The sequence below is a fragment of the Giraffa tippelskirchi genome, chromosome 7 (genome assembly GCF_054371585.1).
Source record: "Giraffa tippelskirchi isolate mGirTip1 chromosome 7, T2T-mGirTip1v1.2.pri, whole genome shotgun sequence".
NCBI classification, from domain to species: domain Eukaryota; kingdom Metazoa; phylum Chordata; class Mammalia; order Artiodactyla; family Giraffidae; genus Giraffa; species Giraffa tippelskirchi.
The window spans coordinates 65658390-65678627 of NC_137281.1; the positions used below are offsets into that span (position 1 = coordinate 65658390).

At 54.1% G+C, this 20238-nt stretch overlaps 1 protein-coding gene and 1 long non-coding RNA gene across 2 annotated transcripts in view; one reads left to right on the top strand and one right to left on the bottom strand.

The window, feature by feature from the left end:
- LOC145514126 (uncharacterized) overlaps positions 1–20238 on the top strand; it is a 196427-nt gene that overhangs the window by 27483 nt on the left and 148706 nt on the right. The window lies entirely within an intron of this gene.
- Positions 12865–17975, bottom strand: LOC145514081 (uncharacterized). The gene is made up of 3 exons (XM_081511161.1): positions 14480–17975; positions 13768–14080; positions 12865–13517 (listed from the first exon to the last, which is right to left on the bottom strand). The coding sequence occupies exons 1-3, from the start codon at positions 14714–14716 to the stop codon at positions 12889–12891; spliced, it is 1179 nt and encodes a 392-aa protein (XP_081367287.1). The 5' UTR covers positions 14717–17975; the 3' UTR covers positions 12865–12888.

The window sequence follows — 20238 nt, forward strand, 5'->3', positions numbered from 1 at the left end:
CTGTTTCCATTGAGATTCTGTTCAAGTGTCCCAGCTCGGCTTCTGCGGGTGGCTGAGCTTCTAATGGCTCCCTGCGTTCTTGTCTTTTCCTCTCCAAACCTTCCGTCCGTTTCCCCCTTCTGGGGTGGATGGGCGCTGTCATTGCTTCTACCTTCGAGACAGATTGATGAAAAGTCTGGACCATCGACTCCTTTCCTCTCTTTGGTTCCGTGTCTCTCTCTGGCTGTGTCCCTCTCTTTTCCTTTCTCGATTCAGTCTGTGTCTTCCTCTTTCTCTCTCGTGTGTGGATGGATGGATGCTAGGAATGCACATGTATATGATTAGATGAGGGTTATGTTTTAGGGATAGGTTAGAGGGAGAGAAAGGCTTTAGGTCGGAGTTGGTCATGGGGGAAGGGTCAAGGGTGGTGGTGGTGTTTCTTGGAATCTGAGTGCTGTGCATTCTTCGTCTCTTTCCATATGAACCCCTTCTCAGATACACCACTTGCAAGGAGTCTCTCATGTTCCGTTTCCTATCTTTTGCATTTGTGAATGCTTAGCTTCTCTGTTGTGAAGAGGTTCCATTGGATGGAAACCCATTGGTGTACTTGGTTTCCCTCTTTCCCTTACTTGAAGAGACCCATTTCTACCTCCGCCCAGCAAATGGCAAGGAGACTCTGATGTTAAGGAGCCTTTGACCTACGCTTCTTTCTAGCTATCTCATGACATCAGTCTTTAGGGTGAGGTTTTTCCCCGATATTGAGGTGGTGTGAGATCAAAACCAATAGCGTTCTTCAGATGTAGCTGTCTGGTTTTCCCATGGACATTGATTGAAGAGGCTTTCTTGTTCCCATTTGGATATTCTCCCCTTCTGTGTCAGAGATGAGTTGACCTTGGATGCCGGGGTTTGTTTCTGGACCCTCAACTTTATTCCATCGATCTGGATCTGTGTGTGTTGTTGTATTCCCAATAGCATACTGTCCTGCTGCTGCCGCTGCGGCTAAGTCACTTCAGTCGTGTCTGACTCTGCGCGACCCCATGGCCTGCAGCCTACCAGGCTCCTCCGTCCAGGGCATTTTCCAGGCAAGAGTACTGGAGTGGGTCGCCATCGCCTTCTCCGATACTCTCCTGAGGATCCTAGTTTGGTCGTCTAATTTCCTTTCACACAACCTTGGACGTCCGTATCGGGGCTTTTTCGTCGGATTGTATTGACAATTTAGGCTCTTTTCTGTTTCCGTAACCCCTTTTGCAATTCTTTGTTCGGTGCGAACATGCATTGGCATTTTGGGAGGAATAGCATCGAAGCTGTGGATTGCCTTGTGGGGCTGTGACATCATTTTCCCAATAGGAATTCTTTCAAGCCCTGAGCACAGCTTCTCTTTCCAGTGATTGGTGTGGGCTTGATCTTCTTTCTTCCATCTCTCGCCGTTTTGTGAGAACAGGTCCTTCCTTCCCTTCTGGGTTAGATGGACTCGTGGGTATCACTTCAGTGAATGGCATTGTCAGTGGGGGTGATAATTCCCTTCTCATTGGAAGACTTTGCGGTGAGTATTAGAAGTGCAAGTGATTTCTCTTCCCCTTCCTCCCTGTCCATCTCTCAGAGCCACCGGGAAACAGAGGCCTCATCCAGGGTCACACAGGCCTGAGGGAGTGCAACTAGACTGTTGTTTCTTCAGGCCCTCAGTGCTGGACATCATCCGGGATACTCTGTGTGTGTCTTCCTCAGTCTGGCGTCCCTTCAGACCTTTCCCTAGTTTTCACAGGCTTGTTGTGTTGGTGTTCTTTGTCTGTTTGGAGACACGTCCTTGAGAAGCTTTGTGTTTCCACTCATTCGTCTCGCGATGTATGACCTGTCTTTTGCTTTTGTAATGAGGTCTTTCCCACGGTAGATATCTTTGATTTTGCAAAGTCCACTGTATTCTCTGGGTTGTTTTGTGGACTGCCTTTTAGTTTTGTGTGTGAAGACTCAAAGCACGTGTCCGGTTTCTGCTCATTGTTCTTCTAGATTTGTGACAAGTTTTCATGGAAACTTTGTCTAGGGATAACTGGAAGTGAACTCGGTGTAAGGTGTCAAGTCTCCATCTCCATTCATGTCATGCCCTGCAGTTTCCAATTCCCTGTTCCTGAGTGGTTTTGGAGACCTTGTGGGAAGTTTGGTTGCATCGGAGTTTGCATTTCCACCTTGAGTAGATTCACACTGTTCTGCCCTCAGGGACACTGTCAAGGGGGAGTGAGGAGCAGCCTGCACTTGCAGCAGTGACCACACGGTGGGGCGAGTGCTGCTGTTCCCTCTGGGAGCCCCAGGCCACAGGCATCCCAGTGAGGAGCCAGCTCTGTGCTCAGCTGAAAGGAGTTATTCTCTCAGGAGCCTCTGAGCCCTTGCCTTTGGATCACCCAGGGTGGGCATTTATTGTGACAGAAAAAAATTGCCCTGAATTCCATGGACGGAAGAGCCTGGCTGTGTAGAGTTCGTGAGTTGCCGTGAATCAGACACAACTGAGGACACAAAAACTCAATAGACTAAAACACTTTTTGGGGGTGGGGGGAGTGAAAGGGGGTGATGTGGGGTTTTTTGTCTTATATAATAGCCAAGGGAAATCTAGTTTAAACCTAAATTCACATAGATGGGAAAGGTATAGCTCTCCGTCACCCTATTAAAAAAAAAAAAAAAAAAAAACGACTTAACTTTTCTGAAAGTTTATTTAGTAGCTTCCTTGAGCAGTTCATTGTGAAGCTTTTTTTTTTTTTTCTGTGACATTGGCCTCATTAAAAAGTACGGTTTGCGTTTACTGGATAATTTTGTTCATTGTTTTGTTAGGGAATCTTGGTAATATCTGAGTTTCCTGGGGAGCATGGTCACATGACCTGGCCCTGGCCAATCGGTGCGTTCCACCTCCCTGGCCACTGTGATTGGCTCCGGACTGGGGCAGTGCCCAATCGGGGCCCAGGGCCGGGCCTCACGTTGGAAGCCAGGGGAAGACGAGCTCTCGTCCTGCTGGGGTAGGGGAAGGGGTGGGGCCGGGGGAGGTCAGGCTCCAGCAGTGGGAGGGGCTTGAGGTCCGCCTGCGGCAGTTGGTGACCTTCCTGCTCCCCTCAGGGCAGAGCCGCCGGCCTGAGAATGAGGGCGCTGCTGAGCCCAGGGGCTGGGATGGCCCGTTGCTGCTGTGGTCCCAGAGCTCCACCCGAGACCTGAGGGAGGCCGTCTGCCCGTGAGTCCTCTCCCGCTTGTCTGTCAGCTTGTTTGAAGCATGCTGGGTTTTCTGCCCAGCTGGCTAAGGGGAGTCCCTGGAAATGCAAGGGTGTGGGTTTTGGCAGACTTCAGGGAAGACATGCCAGATGAGCCTGGGAGACTCCAGCTTAATCTGGATTCAGGAGATATCTCTTCGGGCCAGCTAGTAATTGTAGGATAAGCCTAATGAGTCTTCACAGGATGAAGAGAGTAACGTGCCAAGGTAGCAATCGATGTCCTCCTTCGAGAGGATGAAGCTGGTGCTCAGAGAAGGGGGGAACTTGGCCACAGCAAGGAGGTGTGCACCCAGACAGAACCCCCAGATCCGGCCATTTGAGCTCAGGGAGGCCAGTGGTGTGGCTTGTCCCTGTGGCAGGGGCCGAGGCACGCAGCCCACCCTGATTCCTGCGGGGGCCTGACTTGGGAAGTGCCATCTGGTAGCTTTGAGACTCACCAAACCAAATTGCACTGGAGAGAGGAAGGACACCTTCCTTCATCCACCCCCCACCCCCGCCGGATTCCCACATACCCTGACCCCTTTCTCTGGATTTCGGAGCCATTTCCAGAGTCCCGCTCATATGACCTCATTCGAAGTGCACTGTGGACGAGCTGCCATGTGCAGCTGCTACCACAGCAGCCAAGGGCTTTAGCTCCCGAGTACCTCCCTTCCTTTGGAACTTGGGGGCCCTCTACTCCCCACTTGCACACCACAGACCTTTGCTGAGGATTGTGGGGACCCTCACTCAGTTTGCAGCACGTTGTAGCCATCCCTGTCCTCTCAATACCTCCCTTGCAACTCAGCTTGTGAGCTCCTTTGGAGCAGCGTGGCCCACCTGGCTGCAACGGAAGAGACACAGCTGACAGGGAAACAACAGCTTAGATCTGACAGCCGGAAAGCTCTGTCAAAAGGGACCTCCCTCTTCACACCGTAGAGGCTGTAGGAGCCGCCAGGGTTTGGGAACCAGTGCTGGGGCCAAAATGACTCCACTGCTGTTTTCCTTCCTGGGGAGGGTTCTGGCTCCAGTGGGAATGGCTCAAGTCTCCTAAGGTTCTGAAAGCCCACTGTGTGCAGATTCACGGTACACAGAGAGGAGAAGGTGGAGTCCTGCCCTGGAGGTGGGCACAGCTCACGGATGAGCCAGGCAGGCAGGCAGGCAGGCAGGGCATGAGAACACCTGAGCTGCCTTCATGAGTGAATGGTGTGGGGGCAGAGGAAGAGAAGCCGGTCTGCTCCCTCATGTGGTGCCCAGGGCAGGTTGTCCCCAGAGGAAACCCTTACGACGGTGAGGACTATCACTGCTGTTTCCCAAGGGGTTCCGTCGGTGCGTGTCTTCCCCGGAGCGGTCAGGCCGTCTCTAAAGTACACTGGCCATGGGCATTGCCTCTCCTTGGAACTTCCCATGTGTTTCTCTTTTTTATGGAACAGTGATTTTTTAGAGGGGTTCTGGGCCACAAGGTTGTTGGGTCATTTTCTAGCCTTCTGTCGTGAAGAACGCTTTCCTGGGCGTTGGGGTGGTTTGTTGTTCCAGCTCCCTTTCTTGGCTTCTTTTGGGAGCTGGTGCAACAAGAGGAGCTCAGCCTCTGCCTTCTGGCTGAGATGTCACCCTTCAAACAGCAATGCCTGCCTGGAGATAATGATGGCATTTGCCAAAAGGGCTTCGTTTGGCACATGATATCTTGAAAGGACGTACACCGTCCTTTCAGCTATCAAAGGCTAGTTCAAATGACATACAAATGAGAACTCTCCAATGGAGTCTTACAGTAGGTGGAGAGTCCGAAAAAAACTCCTTCAGTCATTTCACTGAGAGTCATTGATTGGGGACACCAAGAATATAGGAAGGAATGCAGAAAGAAAAGATGAAATTGTGTTCAGGATCGGGGGGAGGGATGAACAGGGCGTGCTTGCCTTGAATCCAGGCTTTGTTGGGGGGTGGGGCATAAAGATCGAAGGGGTCTGAAACTACAAAGTGGGATGGTAACACAGTATCACCAGAGTTACACAACAGTGTTCCCAAATTGCAACAATGATGAAAAAGTTTACTAATCCCAACTTAACCAAGAGAAATACAGGAAACCATACACAAAATAAAACATCACCAGAAAGGTGGAAACAAACCAAATGCAAAGCAGTTCAGGGGAAAGGAACTCCATGTCCCCTGGGGGCAGACCGAGTTGCCGGCGTCCACGGTGAGCAGACAGGGATGGAGGCTGCAGAGCCGACCGCTCCCCTGGACGTGGTGTTTCCGGCAAGGGCTCTGGGTCTCTGCCCAGAGCGGGGGCTCGTTCTTCCTGCAGGGGCGAGTGAGTCATCGTCGGCGTCTGGGTGTTGCGCGGGAGCCAGGGCAGGCTCTCCCTGCCGAGGCGGTGACTCCTCCTCTGCCTCGGGTTCTCCTGCCAAAGCCCGAGCAGGTACAGGTGCACGTGGAGGTGGAGGTTCTGGCTGAGGGGGTGGGACATCAGTGCCTGGGGCTGGGGGCCCTGCAGGCACGGAGATCCGATCTGCCCGGTGTGCTGGCCAGTACCCAGCTGGCCTGGTGTCTCTGCGAGGGCAAGTCTCGGTTCTCCATCTGGCCTCGGTGGATCCCTGGGTCCTGCACCTGGAGCCACCACCTCTGTAGGGACAGGTCTGGGAAGTAGAGCCTGGTTCCAGTTGGAGGCCAGTGCTAGAGCTGGGGGAGAAGCAAAGTTTGCCCACAGGCCAGCCTTGGCATGTGCGTATCCCGGGACAGAAAGCTTCCAAGAGATTCCCAAAGAATACCCAGGGTCGGATGTCTTTTGGGACTGAAGTGTGCAAGATGGGGGTGGGGGTGTGAGGCCAGCGCTTGCTGCAGGCCCAGCAGCATCTTTCGGGGACTCATCCGTGTGTACCTCAGCACCCCCTCCCCACACACTCCCGTGCACCAGCCCCAGCGTCCTCACATCTGTGCTCTGGCGTGCTGGGCTCCAGGTCCTCCTGCTGCCTCAGAGACCGGGGTTCTCGGGACTCTGGGTCGGAGCCGGGTGTGCTGAACTCCGTGGCAGCCTCAGACTGGGCCGCCGGGTGTATCCTGGGCGGTGTCTCGGCAGCAGGCCTTCCCCGCCTCCGCTTCGCCCACGGTGGGGCTGATGCCTCCGTGGGCACGCTCACCTGGAGCCTGCACTGGGCCTCACGGGCGGGGGGGTGGTGCTCCGACCCCTCCCTCCGGGAGGTGGACGGGGTGTCCCCGTCCTCGGCCTCATCACGTGGGAAGCTCTGCAACGACAGTGACCGTCAGCCAGCCGTGCTGGGAGTTTTCCGAGCTGGGCCTGGCCAGTGGAGCCGCTGCTTCTGCCTGCTCGAACTTCTCTTCCCAGAAGGGTCAGAGACGTGTGTCTGCTCAGATCCCCACCCGGGAGGAAAGAGACCCACCTGAGGGTGTGAGGTCAGCCTGGGCGGCCGGCGCTGCCCGCACTCTCCCCATCCCACCCAGCCTGCTCTCCCCTGGGGTGTGGACACAACTTGTCCGCAGGCTTCTGACCCCACATCCGCCTGGGCTTCCTTGAGGGAGACACACCCCGAGAAACCCGCATCCACACACACAGGCAAAGGACCCGGTGTTTCCGGGTGGCATGGGAGAGGTGGCCCGGCCCCGCCTGGGGCTCCCCGTGTTACCTTTCTGTTTCTCCGGGCAAAGGGCCAGAGGCCTCTCGGGGGTGCCCTGAGCCAACGTCGACAGGGTGCCCACGCACACTGCCTGTGAGCTCTCCTGAGGCCCCGGCCTCTGGGCAGGGGCAAACAGCAGAACATCCTGGCAGCAAGTGATCTGGCTGGGGGCTCCTCTCCGCTCTGGAGGCCTGGATACCCGGGTTGCGGGTTCTGTTGGGTTCTGTTGCCGGCAGGTGACATCATTTCCTGGGGTTCGTGCTGAGGTCCCTTCCCCAAAACTTCCCAAGGGAATCTCTGGGTTTCTGACTGCTCGACCACCCCCCTTAGGCCATGTGCAGGCACAGTGACAGCCACACAGTCCAGCCCACAGCCCTGGGGAGGCCTGGGTGCAGCCAGGGCCTGAGCTCCGAGGACCCCGCTTCTCTCAGACCAGGCTCCTTCTTCTCATAAGTGGTGTGGCCCTGGACAAGCATATGCCCCTCAGGGTTTCCCCGGTCTCTCCATCTGCAGAGTGGGGGTCATTCTCCCATCTGTTTCCTAGGTCTGTCGGCCTACGAGCAGCTCCATGCCTTTCCACCTGGGGCTGATATCACGTGGAGCTTGTGCGCTGAGACTTCAGAAAGAAAGACTCCATCCAGGGCTGACACAGCACAGAATGGGGCAGAACGAGGCCTGGATGCGCCGTGGTACCCAGGAAAAGGCACTCCCCCTCCTGACTGTTTTGAGACCCCGCATGCAAGTTGGAGGACCGAAAGGAAGACTCGAAGGTCTCCCTCTCTGATAGAAAAGAGTAGCCAACTTTCTGGTCCTCTGTTTCCATTGAGATTCTGTTCAAGTGTCCCAGCTCGGCTTCTGCGGGTGGCTGAGCTTCTAATGGCTCCCTGCGTTCTTGTCTTTTCCTCTCCAAACCTTCCGTCCGTTTCCCCCTTCTGGGGTGGATGGGCGCTGTCATTGCTTCTACCTTCGAGACAGATTGATGAAAAGTCTGGACCATCGACTCCTTTCCTCTCTTTGGTTCCGTGTCTCTCTCTGGCTGTGTCCCTCTCTTTTCCTTTCTCGATTCAGTCTGTGTCTTCCTCTTTCTCTCTCGTGTGTGGATGGATGGATGCTAGGAATGCACATGTATATGATTAGATGAGGGTTATGTTTTAGGGATAGGTTAGAGGGAGAGAAAGGCTTTAGGTCGGAGTTGGTCATGGGGGAAGGGTCAAGGGTGGTGGTGGTGTTTCTTGGAATCTGAGTGCTGTGCATTCTTCATCTCTTTCCATATGAACCCCTTCTCAGATACACCACTTGCAAGGAGTCTCTCATGTTCCGTTTCCTATCTTTTGCATTTGTGAATGCTTAGCTTCTCTGTTGTGAAGAGGTTCCATTGGATGGAAACCCATTGGTGTACTTGGTTTCCCTCTTTCCCTTACTTGAAGAGACCCATTTCTACCTCCGCCCAGCAAATGGCAAGGAGACTCTGATGTTAAGGAGCCTTTGACCTACGCTTCTTTCTAGCTATCTCATGACATCAGTCTTTAGGGTGAGGTTTTTCCCCGATATTGAGGTGGTGTGAGATCAAAACCAATAGCGTTCTTCAGATGTAGCTGTCTGGTTTTCCCATGGACATTGATTGAAGAGGCTTTCTTGTTCCCATTTGGATATTCTCCCCTTCTGTGTCAGAGATGAGTTGACCTTGGATGCCGGGGTTTGTTTCTGGACCCTCAACTTTATTCCATCGATCTGGATCTGTGTGTGTTGTTGTATTCCCAATAGCATACTGTCCTGCTGCTGCCGCTGCGGCTAAGTCACTTCAGTCGTGTCTGACTCTGCGCGACCCCATGGCCTGCAGCCTACCAGGCTCCTCCGTCCAGGGCATTTTCCAGGCAAGAGTACTGGAGTGGGTCGCCATCGCCTTCTCCGATACTCTCCTGAGGATCCTAGTTTGGTCGTCTAATTTCCTTTCACACAACCTTGGACGTCCGTATCGGGGCTTTTTCGTCGGATTGTATTGACAATTTAGGCTCTTTTCTGTTTCCGTAACCCCTTTTGCAATTCTTTGTTCGGTGCGAACATGCATTGGCATTTTGGGAGGAATAGCATCGAAGCTGTGGATTGCCTTGTGGGGCTGTGACATCATTTTCCCAATAGGAATTCTTTCAAGCCCTGAGCACAGCTTCTCTTTCCAGTGATTGGTGTGGGCTTGATCTTCTTTCTTCCATCTCTCGCCGTTTTGTGAGAACAGGTCCTTCCTTCCCTTCTGGGTTAGATGGACTCGTGGGTATCACTTCAGTGAATGGCATTGTCAGTGGGGGTGATAATTCCCTTCTCATTGGAAGACTTTGCGGTGAGTATTAGAAGTGCAAGTGATTTCTCTTCCCCTTCCTCCCTGTCCATCTCTCAGAGCCACCGGGAAACAGAGGCCTCATCCAGGGTCACACAGGCCTGAGGGAGTGCAACTAGACTGTTGTTTCTTCAGGCCCTCAGTGCTGGACATCATCCGGGATACTCTGTGTGTGTCTTCCTCAGTCTGGCGTCCCTTCAGACCTTTCCCTAGTTTTCACAGGCTTGTTGTGTTGGTGTTCTTTGTCTGTTTGGAGACACGTCCTTGAGAAGCTTTGTGTTTCCACTCATTCGTCTCGCGATGTATGACCTGTCTTTTGCTTTTGTAATGAGGTCTTTCCCACGGTAGATATCTTTGATTTTGCAAAGTCCACTGTATTCTCTGGGCTGTTTTGTGGACTGCCTTTTAGTTTTGTGTGTGAAGACTCAAAGCACGTGTCCGGTTTCTGCTCATTGTTCTTCTAGATTTGTGACAAGTTTTCATGGAAACTTTGTCTAGGGATAACTGGAAGTGAACTCGGTGTAAGGTGTCAAGTCTCCATCTCCATTCATGTCATGCCCTGCAGTTTCCAATTCCCTGTTCCTGAGTGGTTTTGGAGACCTTGTGGGAAGTTTGGTTGCATCGGAGTTTGCATTTCCACCTTGAGTAGATTCACACTGTTCTGCCCTCAGGGACACTGTCAAGGGGGAGTGAGGAGCAGCCTGCACTTGCAGCAGTGACCACACGGTGGGGCGAGTGCTGCTGTTCCCTCTGGGAGCCCCAGGCCACAGGCATCCCAGTGAGGAGCCAGCTCTGTGCTCAGCTGAAAGGAGTTATTCTCTCAGGAGCCTCTGAGCCCTTGCCTTTGGATCACCCAGGGTGGGCATTTATTGTGACAGAAAAAAATTGCCCTGAATTCCATGGACGGAAGAGCCTGGCTGTGTAGAGTTCGTGAGTTGCCGTGAATCAGACACAACTGAGGACACAAAAACTCAATAGACTAAAACACTTTTTGGGGGTGGGGGGAGTGAAAGGGGGTGATGTGGGGTTTTTTGTCTTATATAATAGCCAAGGGAAATCTAGTTTAAACCTAAATTCACATAGATGGGAAAGGTATAGCTCTCCGTCACCCTATTAAAAAAAAAAAAAAAAAAAAGACTTAACTTTTCTGAAAGTTTATTTAGTAGCTTCCTTGAGCAGTTCATTGTGAAGCTTTTTTTTTTTTTTTCTGTGACATTGGCCTCATTAAAAAGTACGGTTTGCGTTTACTGGATAATTTTGTTCATTGTTTTGTTAGGGAATCTTGGTAATATCTGAGTTTCCTGGGGAGCATGGTCACATGACCTGGCCCTGGCCAATCGGTGCGTTCCACCTCCCTGGCCACTGTGATTGGCTCCGGACTGGGGCAGTGCCCAATCGGGGCCCAGGGCCGGGCCTCACGTTGGAAGCCAGGGGAAGACGAGCTCTCGTCCTGCTGGGGTAGGGGAAGGGGTGGGGCCGGGGGAGGTCAGGCTCCAGCAGTGGGAGGGGCTTGAGGTCCGCCTGCGGCAGTTGGTGACCTTCCTGCTCCCCTCAGGGCAGAGCCGCCGGCCTGAGAATGAGGGCGCTGCTGAGCCCAGGGGCTGGGATGGCCCGTTGCTGCTGTGGTCCCAGAGCTCCACCCGAGACCTGAGGGAGGCCGTCTGCCCGTGAGTCCTCTCCCGCTTGTCTGTCAGCTTGTTTGAAGCATGCTGGGTTTTCTGCCCAGCTGGCTAAGGGGAGTCCCTGGAAATGCAAGGGTGTGGGTTTTGGCAGACTTCAGGGAAGACATGCCAGATGAGCCTGGGAGACTCCAGCTTAATCTGGATTCAGGAGATATCTCTTCGGGCCAGCTAGTAATTGTAGGATAAGCCTAATGAGTCTTCACAGGATGAAGAGAGTAACGTGCCAAGGTAGCAATCGATGTCCTCCTTCGAGAGGATGAAGCTGGTGCTCAGAGAAGGGGGGAACTTGGCCACAGCAAGGAGGTGTGCACCCAGACAGAACCCCCAGATCCGGCCATTTGAGCTCAGGGAGGCCACTGGTGTGGCTTGTCCCTGTGGCAGGGGCCGAGGCACGCAGCCCACCCTGATTCCTGCGGGGGCCTGACTTGGGAAGTGCCATCTGGTAGCTTTGAGACTCACCAAACCAAATTGCACTGGAGAGAGGAAGGACACCTTCCTTCATCCACCCCCCACCCCCGCCGGATTCCCACATACCCTGACCCCTTTCTCTGGATTTCGGAGCCATTTCCAGAGTCCCGCTCATATGACCTCATTCGAAGTGCACTGTGGACGAGCTGCCATGTGCAGCTGCTACCACAGCAGCCAAGGGCTTTAGCTCCCGAGTACCTCCCTTCCTTTGGAACTTGGGGGCCCTCTACTCCCCACTTGCACACCACAGACCTTTGCTGAGGATTGTGGGGACCCTCACTCAGTTTGCAGCACGTTGTAGCCATCCCTGTCCTCTCAATACCTCCCTTGCAACTCAGCTTGTGAGCTCCTTTGGAGCAGCGTGGCCCACCTGGCTGCAACGGAAGAGACACAGCTGACAGGGAAACAACAGCTTAGATCTGACAGCCGGAAAGCTCTGTCAAAAGGGACCTCCCTCTTCACACCGTAGAGGCTGTAGGAGCCGCCAGGGTTTGGGAACCAGTGCTGGGGCCAAAATGACTCCACAGCTGTTTTCCTTCCTGGGGAGGGTTCTGGCTCCAGTGGGAATGGCTCAAGTCTCCTAAGGTTCTGAAAGCCCACTGTGTGCAGATTCACGGTACACAGAGAGGAGAAGGTGGAGTCCTGCCCTGGAGGTGGGCACAGCTCACGGATGAGCCAGGCAGGCAGGCAGGCAGGCAGGGCATGAGAACACCTGAGCTGCCTTCATGAGTGAATGGTGTGGGGGCAGAGGAAGAGAAGCCGGTCTGCTCCCTCATGTGGTGCCCAGGGCAGGTTGTCCCCAGAGGAAACCCTTACGACGGTGAGGACTATCACTGCTGTTTCCCAAGGGGTTCCGTCGGTGCGTGTCTTCCCCGGAGCGGTCAGGCCGTCTCTAAAGTACACTGGCCATGGGCATTGCCTCTCCTTGGAACTTCCCATGTGTTTCTCTTTTTTATGGAACAGTGATTTTTTAGAGGGGTTCTGGGCCACAAGGTTGTTGGGTCATTTTCTAGCCTTCTGTCGTGAAGAACGCTTTCCTGGGCGTTGGGGTGGTTTGTTGTTCCAGCTCCCTTTCTTGGCTTCTTTTGGGAGCTGGTGCAACAAGAGGAGCTCAGCCTCTGCCTTCTGGCTGAGATGTCACCCTTCAAACAGCAATGCCTGCCTGGAGATAATGATGGCATTTGCCAAAAGGGCTTCGTTTGGCACATGATATCTTGAAAGGACGTACACCGTCCTTTCAGCTATCAAAGGCTAGTTCAAATGACATACAAATGAGAACTCTCCAGTGGAGTCTTACAGTAGGTGGAGAGTCCGAAAAAAACTCCTTCAGTCATTTCACTGAGAGTCATTGATTGGGGACACCAAGAATATAGGAAGGAATGCAGAAAGAAAAGATGAAATTGTGTTCAGGATCGGGGGGAGGGATGAACAGGGCGTGCTTGCCTTGAATCCAGGCTTTGTTGGGGGGTGGGGCATAAAGATCGAACGGGTCTGAAACTACAAATTGGGATGGTAACACAGTATCACCAGAGTTACACAACAGTGTTCCCAAATTGCAACAATGATGAAAAAGTTTACTAATCCCAACTTAACCAAGAGAAATACAGGAAACCATACACAAAATAAAACATCACCAGAAAGGTGGAAACAAACCAAATGCAAAGCAGTTCAGGGGAAAGGAACTCCATGTCCCCTGGGGGCAGACCGAGTTGCCGGCGTCCACGGTGAGCAGACAGGGATGGAGGCTGCAGAGCCGACCGCTCCCCTGGACGTGGTGTTTCCGGCAAGGGCTCTGGGTCTCTGCCCAGAGCGGGGGCTCGTTCTTCCTGCAGGGGCGAGTGAGTCATCGTCGGCGTCTGGGTGTTGCGCGGGAGCCAGGGCAGGCTCTCCCTGCCGAGGCGGTGACTCCTCCTCTGCCTCGGGTTCTCCTGCCAAAGCCCGAGCAGGTACAGGTGCACGTGGAGGTGGAGGTTCTGGCTGAGGGGGTGGGACATCAGTGCCTGGGGCTGGGGGCCCTGCAGGCACGGAGATCCGATCTGCCCGGTGTGCTGGCCAGTACCCAGCTGGCCTGGTGTCTCTGCGAGGGCAAGTCTCGGTTCTCCATCTGGCCTCGGTGGATCCCTGGGTCCTGCACCTGGAGCCACCACCTCTGTAGGGACAGGTCTGGGAAGTAGAGCCTGGTTCCAGTTGGAGGCCAGTGCTAGAGCTGGGGGAGAAGCAAAGTTTGCCCACAGGCCAGCCTTGGCATGTGCGTATCCCGGGACAGAAAGCTTCCAAGAGATTCCCAAAGAATACCCAGGGTCGGATGTCTTTTGGGACTGAAGTGTGCAAGATGGGGGTGGGGGTGTGAGGCCAGCGCTTGCTGCAGGCCCAGCAGCATCTTTCGGGGACTCGTCCGTGTGTAGCTCAGCACCCCCTCCCCACACACTCCCGTGCACCAGCCCCAGCGTCCTCACCTCTGTGCTCTGGCGTGCTGGGCTCCAGGTCCTCCTGCTGCCTCAGAGGCCGGGGTTCTCGGGACTCTGGGTCGGAGCCGGGTGTGCTGAGCTCCGTGGCCGCCTCAGACTGGGCCGCCGGGTGTATCCTGGGTGGTGTCTCGGCAGCAGGCCTTCCCCGCCTCCGCTTCGCCCCCGGTGGGGCTGATGCCTCCGTGGGCACGCTCACCTGGAGCCTGCACTGGGCCTCACGGGCGGGGGGGTGGTGCTCCGACCCCTCCCTCCGGGAGGTGGACGGGGTGTCCCCGTCCTCGGCCTCATCACGTGGGAAGCTCTGCAACGACAGTGACCGTCAGCCAGCCGTGCTGGGAGTTTTCCGAGCTGGGCCTGGCCAGTGGAGCCGCTGCTTCTGCCTGCTCGAACTTCTCTTCCCAGAAGGGTCAGAGACGTGTGTCTGCTCAGATCCCCACCCGGGAGGAAAGAGACCCACCTGAGGGTGTGAGGTCAGCCTGGGCGGCCGGCGCTGCCCGCACTCTCCCCATCCCACCCAGCCTGCTCTCCCCTGGGGTGTGGACACAACTTGTCCGCAGGCTTCTGACCCCACATCCGCCTGGGCTTCCTTGAGGGAGACACACCCCGAGAAACCCGCATCCACACACACAGGCAAAGGACCCGCTGTTTCCGGGTGGCATGGGAGAGGTGGCCCGGCCCCGCCTGGGGCTCCCCGTGTTACCTTTCTGTTTCTCCGGGCAAAGGGCCAGAGGCCTCTCGGGGGTGCCCTGAGCCAACGTCGACAGGGTGCCCACGCACACTGCCTGTGAGCTCTCCTGAGGCCCCGGCCTCTGGGCAGGGGCAAACAGCAGAACATCCTGGCAGCAAGTGATCTGGCTGGGGGCTCCTCTCCGCTCTGGAGGCCTGGATACCCGGGTTGCGGGTTCTGTTGGGTTCTGTTGCCGGCAGGTGACATCATTTCCTGGGGTTCGTGCTGAGGTCCCTTCCCCAAAACTTCGCAAGGGAATCTCTGGGTTTCTGACTGCTCGACCACCCCCCTTAGGCCATGTGCAGGCACAGTGACAGCCACACAGTCCAGCCCACAGCCCTGGGGAGGCCTGGGTGCAGCCAGGGCCTGAGCTCCGAGGACCCCGCTGCTCTCAGACCAGGCTCCTTCTTCTCATAAGTGGTGTGGCCCTGGACAAGCATATGCCCCTCAGGGTTTCCCCGGTCTCTCCATCTGCAGAGTGGGGGTCATTCTCCCATCTGTTTCCTAGGTCTGTCGGCCTACGAGCAGCTCCATGCCTTTCCACCTGGGGCTGATATCACGTGGAGCTTGTGCGCTGAGACTTCAGAAAGAAAGACTCCATCCAGGGCTGACACAGCACAGAATGGGGCAGAACGAGGCCTGGATGCACCGTGGTACCCAGGAAAAGGCACTCCCCCTCCTGACTGTTTTGAGACCCCGCATGCAAGTTGGAGGACCGAAAGGAAGACTCGAAGGTCTCCCTCTCTGATAGAAAAGAGTAGCCAACTTTCTGGTCCTCTGTTTCCATTGAGATTCTGTTCAAGTGTCCCAGCTCGGCTTCTGCGGGTGGCTGAGCTTCTAATGGCTCCCTGCGTTCTTGTCTTTTCCTCTCCAAACCTTCCGTCCGTTTCCCCCTTCTGGGGTGGATGGGCGCTGTCATTGCTTCTACCTTCGAGACAGATTGATGAAAAGTCTGGACCATCGACTCCTTTCCTCTCTTTGGTTCCGTGTCTCTCTCTGGCTGTGTCCCTCTCTTTTCCTTTCTCGATTCAGTCTGTGTCTTCCTCTTTCTCTCTCGTGTGTGGATGGATGGATGCTAGGAATGCACATGTATATGATTAGATGAGGGTTATGTTTTAGGGATAGGTTAGAGGGAGAGAAAGGCTTTAGGTCGGAGTTGGTCATGGGGGAAGGGTCAAGGGTGGTGGTGGTGTTTCTTGGAATCTGAGTGCTGTGCATTCTTCGTCTCTTTCCATATGAACCCCTTCTCAGATACACCACTTGCAAGGAGTCTCTCATGTTCCGTTTCCTATCTTTTGCATTTGTGAATGCTTAGCTTCTCTGTTGTGAAGAGGTTCCATTGGATGGAAACCCATTGGTGTACTTGGTTTCCCTCTTTCCCTTACTTGAAGAGACCCATTTCTACCTCCGCCCAGCAAATGGCAAGGAGACTCTGATGTTAAGGAGCCTTTGACCTACGCTTCTTTCTAGCTATCTCATGACATCAGTCTTTAGGGTGAGGTTTTTCCCCGATATTGAGGTGGTGTGAGATCAAAACCAATAGCGTTCTTCAGATGTAGCTGTCTGGTTTTCCCATGGCCATTGATTGAAGAGGCTTTCTTGTTCCCATTTGGATATTCTCCCCTTCTGTGTCAGAGATGAGTTGACCTTGGATGCCGGGGTTTGTTTCTGGACCCTCAACTTTATTCCATCGATCTGGATCTGTGTGTGTTGTTGTATTCCCAATAGCATACTGTCCTGCTGCTGCCCCTGCGGCTAAGTCACTTCAGTCGTGTCTGACTCTGCGCGACCCCATGGCCTGCAGCCTACCAGGCTCCTCCGTCCAGGGCATTTTCCAGGCAAGAGTACTGGAGTGGGTCGCCATCGCCTTCTCCGATACTCTCCTGAGGATCCTAGTTTGGTCGTCTAATTTCCTTTCACACAACCTTGGACGTCCGTATCGGGGCTTTTTCGTCGGATTGTATTGACAATTTAGGCTCTTTTCTGTTTCCGTAACCCCTTTTGCAATTCTTTGTTCGGTGCGAACATGCATTGGCATTTTGGGAGGAATAGCATCGAAGCTGTGGATTGCCTTGTGGGGCTGTGACATCATTTTCCCAATAGGAATTCTTTCAAGCCCTGAGCACAGCTTCTCTTTCCAGTGATTGGTGTGGGCTTGATCTTCTTTCTTCCATCTCTCGCCGTTTTGTGAGAACAGGTCCTTCCTTCCCTTCTGGGTTAGATGGACTCGTGGGTATCACTTCAGTGAATGGCATTGTCAGTGGGGGTGATAATTCCCTTCTCATTGGAAGACTTTGCGGTGAGTATTAGAAGTGCAAGTGATTTCTCTTCCCCTTCCTCCCTGTCCATCTCTCAGAGCCACCGGGAAACAGAGGCCTCATCCAGGGTCACACAGGCCTGAGGGAGTGCAACTAGACTGTTGTTTCTTCAGGCCCTCAGTGCTGGACATCATCCGGGATACTCTGTGTGTGTCTTCCTCAGTCTGGCGTCCCTTCAGACCTTTCCCTAGTTTTCACAGGCTTGTTGTGTTGGTGTTCTTTGTCTGTTTGGAGACACGTCCTTGAGAAGCTTTGTGTTTCCACTCATTCGTCTCGCGATGTATGACCTGTCTTTTGCTTTTGTAATGAGGTCTTTCCCACGGTAGATATCTTTGATTTTGCAAAGTCCACTGTATTCTCTGGGTTGTTTTGTGGACTGCCTTTTAGTTTTGTGTGTGAAGACTCAAAGCACGTGTCCGGTTTCTGCTCATTGTTCTTCTAGATTTGTGACAAGTTTTCATGGAAACTTTGTCTAGGGATAACTGGAAGTGAACTCGGTGTAAGGTGTCAAGTCTCCATCTCCATTCATGTCATGCCCTGCAGTTTCCAATTCCCTGTTCCTGAGTGGTTTTGGAGACCTTGTGGGAAGTTTGGTTGCATCGGAGTTTGCATTTCCACCTTGAGTAGATTCACACTGTTCTGCCCTCAGGGACACTGTCAAGGGGGAGTGAGGAGCAGCCTGCACTTGCAGCAGTGACCACACGGTGGGGCGAGTGCTGCTGTTCCCTCTGGGAGCCCCAGGCCACAGGCATCCCAGTGAGGAGCCAGCTCTGTGCTCAGCTGAAAGGAGTTATTCTCTCAGGAGCCTCTGAGCCCTTGCCTTTGGATCACCCAGGGTGGGCATTTATTGTGACAGAAAAAAATTGCCCTGAATTCCATGGACGGAAGAGCCTGGCTGTGTAGAGTTCGTGAGTTGCCGTGAATCAGACACAACTGAGGACACAAAAACTCAATAGACTAAAACACTTTTTGGGGGTGGGGGGAGTGAAAGGGGGTGATGTGGGGTTTTTTGTCTTATATAATAGCCAAGGGAAATCTAGTTTAAACCTAAATTCACATAGATGGGAAAGGTATAGCTCTCCGTCACCCTATTAAAAAAAAAAAAAAAAAACGACTTAACTTTTCTGAAAGTTTATTTAGTAGCTTCCTTGAGCAGTTCATTGTGAAGCTTTTTTTTTTTTTTCTGTGACATTGGCCTCATTAAAAAGTACGGTTTGCGTTTACTGGATAATTTTGTTCATTGTTTTGTTAGGGAATCTTGGTAATATCTGAGTTTCCTGGGGAGCATGGTCACATGACCTGGCCCTGGCCAATCGGTGCGCTCCACCTCCCTGGCCACTGTGATTGGCTCCGGACTGGGGCAGTGCCCAATCGGGGCCCAGGGCCGGGCCTCACGTTGGAAGCCAGGGGAAGACGAGCTCTCGTCCTGCTGGGGTAGGGGAAGGGGTGGGGCCGGGGGAGGTCAGGCTCCAGCAGTGGGAGGGGCTTGAGGTCCGCCTGCGGCAGTTGGTGACCTTCCTGCTCCCCTCAGGGCAGAGCCGCCGGCCTGAGAATGAGGGCGCTGCTGAGCCCAGGGGCTGGGATGGCCCGTTGCTGCTGTGGTCCCAGAGCTCCACCCGAGACCTGAGGGAGGCCGTCTGCCCGTGAGTCCTCTCCCGCTTGTCTGTCAGCTTGTTTGAAGCATGCTGGGTTTTCTGCCCAGCTGGCTAAGGGGAGTCCCTGGAAATGCAAGGGTGTGGGTTTTGGCAGACTTCAGGGAAGACATGCCAGATGAGCCTGGGAGACTCCAGCTTAATCTGGATTCAGGAGATATCTCTTCGGGCCAGCTAGTAATTGTAGGATAAGCCTAATGAGTCTTCACAGGATGAAGAGAGTAACGTGCCAAGGTAGCAATCGATGTCCTCCTTCGAGAGGATGAAGCTGGTGCTCAGAGAAGGGGGGAACTTGGCCACAGCAAGGAGGTGTGCACCCAGACAGAACCCCCAGATCCGGCCATTTGAGCTCAGGGAGGCCACTGGTGTGGCTTGTCCCTGTGGCAGGGGCCGAGGCACGCAGCCCACCCTGATTCCTGCGGGGGCCTGACTTGGGAAGTGCCATCTGGTAGCTTTGAGACTCACCAAACCAAATTGCACTGGAGAGAGGAAGGACACCTTCCTTCATCCACCCCCCACCCCCGCCGGATTCCCACATACCCTGACCCCTTTCTCTGGATTTCGGAGCCATTTCCAGAGTCCCGCTCATATGACCTCATTCGAAGTGCACTGTGGACGAGCTGCCATGTGCAGCTGCTACCACAGCAGCCAAGGGCTTTAGCTCCCGAGTACCTCCCTTCCTTTGGAACTTGGGGGCCCTCTACTCCCCACTTGCACACCACAGACCTTTGCTGAGGATTGTGGGGACCCTCACTCAGTTTGCAGCACGTTGTAGCCATCCCTGTCCTCTCAATACCTCCCTTGCAACTCAGCTTGTGAGCTCCTTTGGAGCAGCGTGGCCCACCTGGCTGCAACGGAAGAGACACAGCTGACAGGGAAACAACAGCTTAGATCTGACAGCCGGAAAGCTCTGTCAAAAGGGACCTCCCTCTTCACACCGTAGAGGCTGTAGGAGCCGCCAGGGTTTGGGAACCAGTGCTGGGGCCAAAATGACTCCACTGCTGTTTTCCTTCCTGGGGAGGGTTCTGGCTCCAGTGGGAATGGCTCAAGTCTCCTAAGGTTCTGAAAGCCCACTGTGTGCAGATTCACGGTACACAGAGAGGAGAAGGTGGAGTCCTGCCCTGGAGGTGGGCACAGCTCACGGATGAGCCAGGCAGGCAGGCAGGCAGGCAGGGCATGAGAACACCTGAGCTGCCTTCATGAGTGAATGGTGTGGGGGCAGAGGAAGAGAAGCCGGTCTGCTCCCTCATGTGGTGCCCAGGGCAGGTTGTCCCCAGAGGAAACCCTTACGACGGTGAGGACTATCACTGCTGTTTCCCAAGGGGTTCCGTCGGTGCGTGTCTTCCCCGGAGCGGTCAGGCCGTCTCTAAAGTACACTGGCCATGGGCATTGCCTCTCCTTGGAACTTCCCATGTGTTTCTCTTTTTTATGGAACAGTGATTTTTTAGAGGGGTTCTGGGCCACAAGGTTGTTGGGTCATTTTCTAGCCTTCTGTCGTGAAGAACGCTTTCCTGGGCGTTGGGGTGGTTTGTTGTTCCAGCTCCCTTTCTTGGCTTCTTTTGGGAGCTGGTGCAACAAGAGGAGCTCAGCCTCTGCCTTCTGGCTGAGATGTCACCCTTCAAACAGCAATGCCTGCCTGGAGATAATGATGGCATTTGCCAAAAGGGCTTCGTTTGGCACATGATATCTTGAAAGGACGTACACCGTCCTTTCAGCTATCAAAGGCTAGTTCAAATGACATACAAATGAGAACTCTCCAATG

What these genes read in the sequence shown, in the direction of transcription:
- LOC145514081 (XM_081511161.1), bottom strand. Translation starts at nt 14,716, where the DNA reads ATGATGTCACCTGCCGGCAACAGAACCCAACAGAACCCGCAACCCGGG. An exon ending in TTGCCCGGAGAAACAGAAAG is followed by an intron (nt 14,081 to 14,479) that starts GTAACACGGGGA and finishes CTGTCGTTGCAG; the next exon opens with AGCTTCCCACGTGATGAGGC. An exon ending in CAGCACGCCAGAGCACAGAG is followed by an intron (nt 13,518 to 13,767) that starts GTGAGGACGCTG and finishes CTTCTCCCCCAG; the next exon opens with CTCTAGCACTGGCCTCCAAC.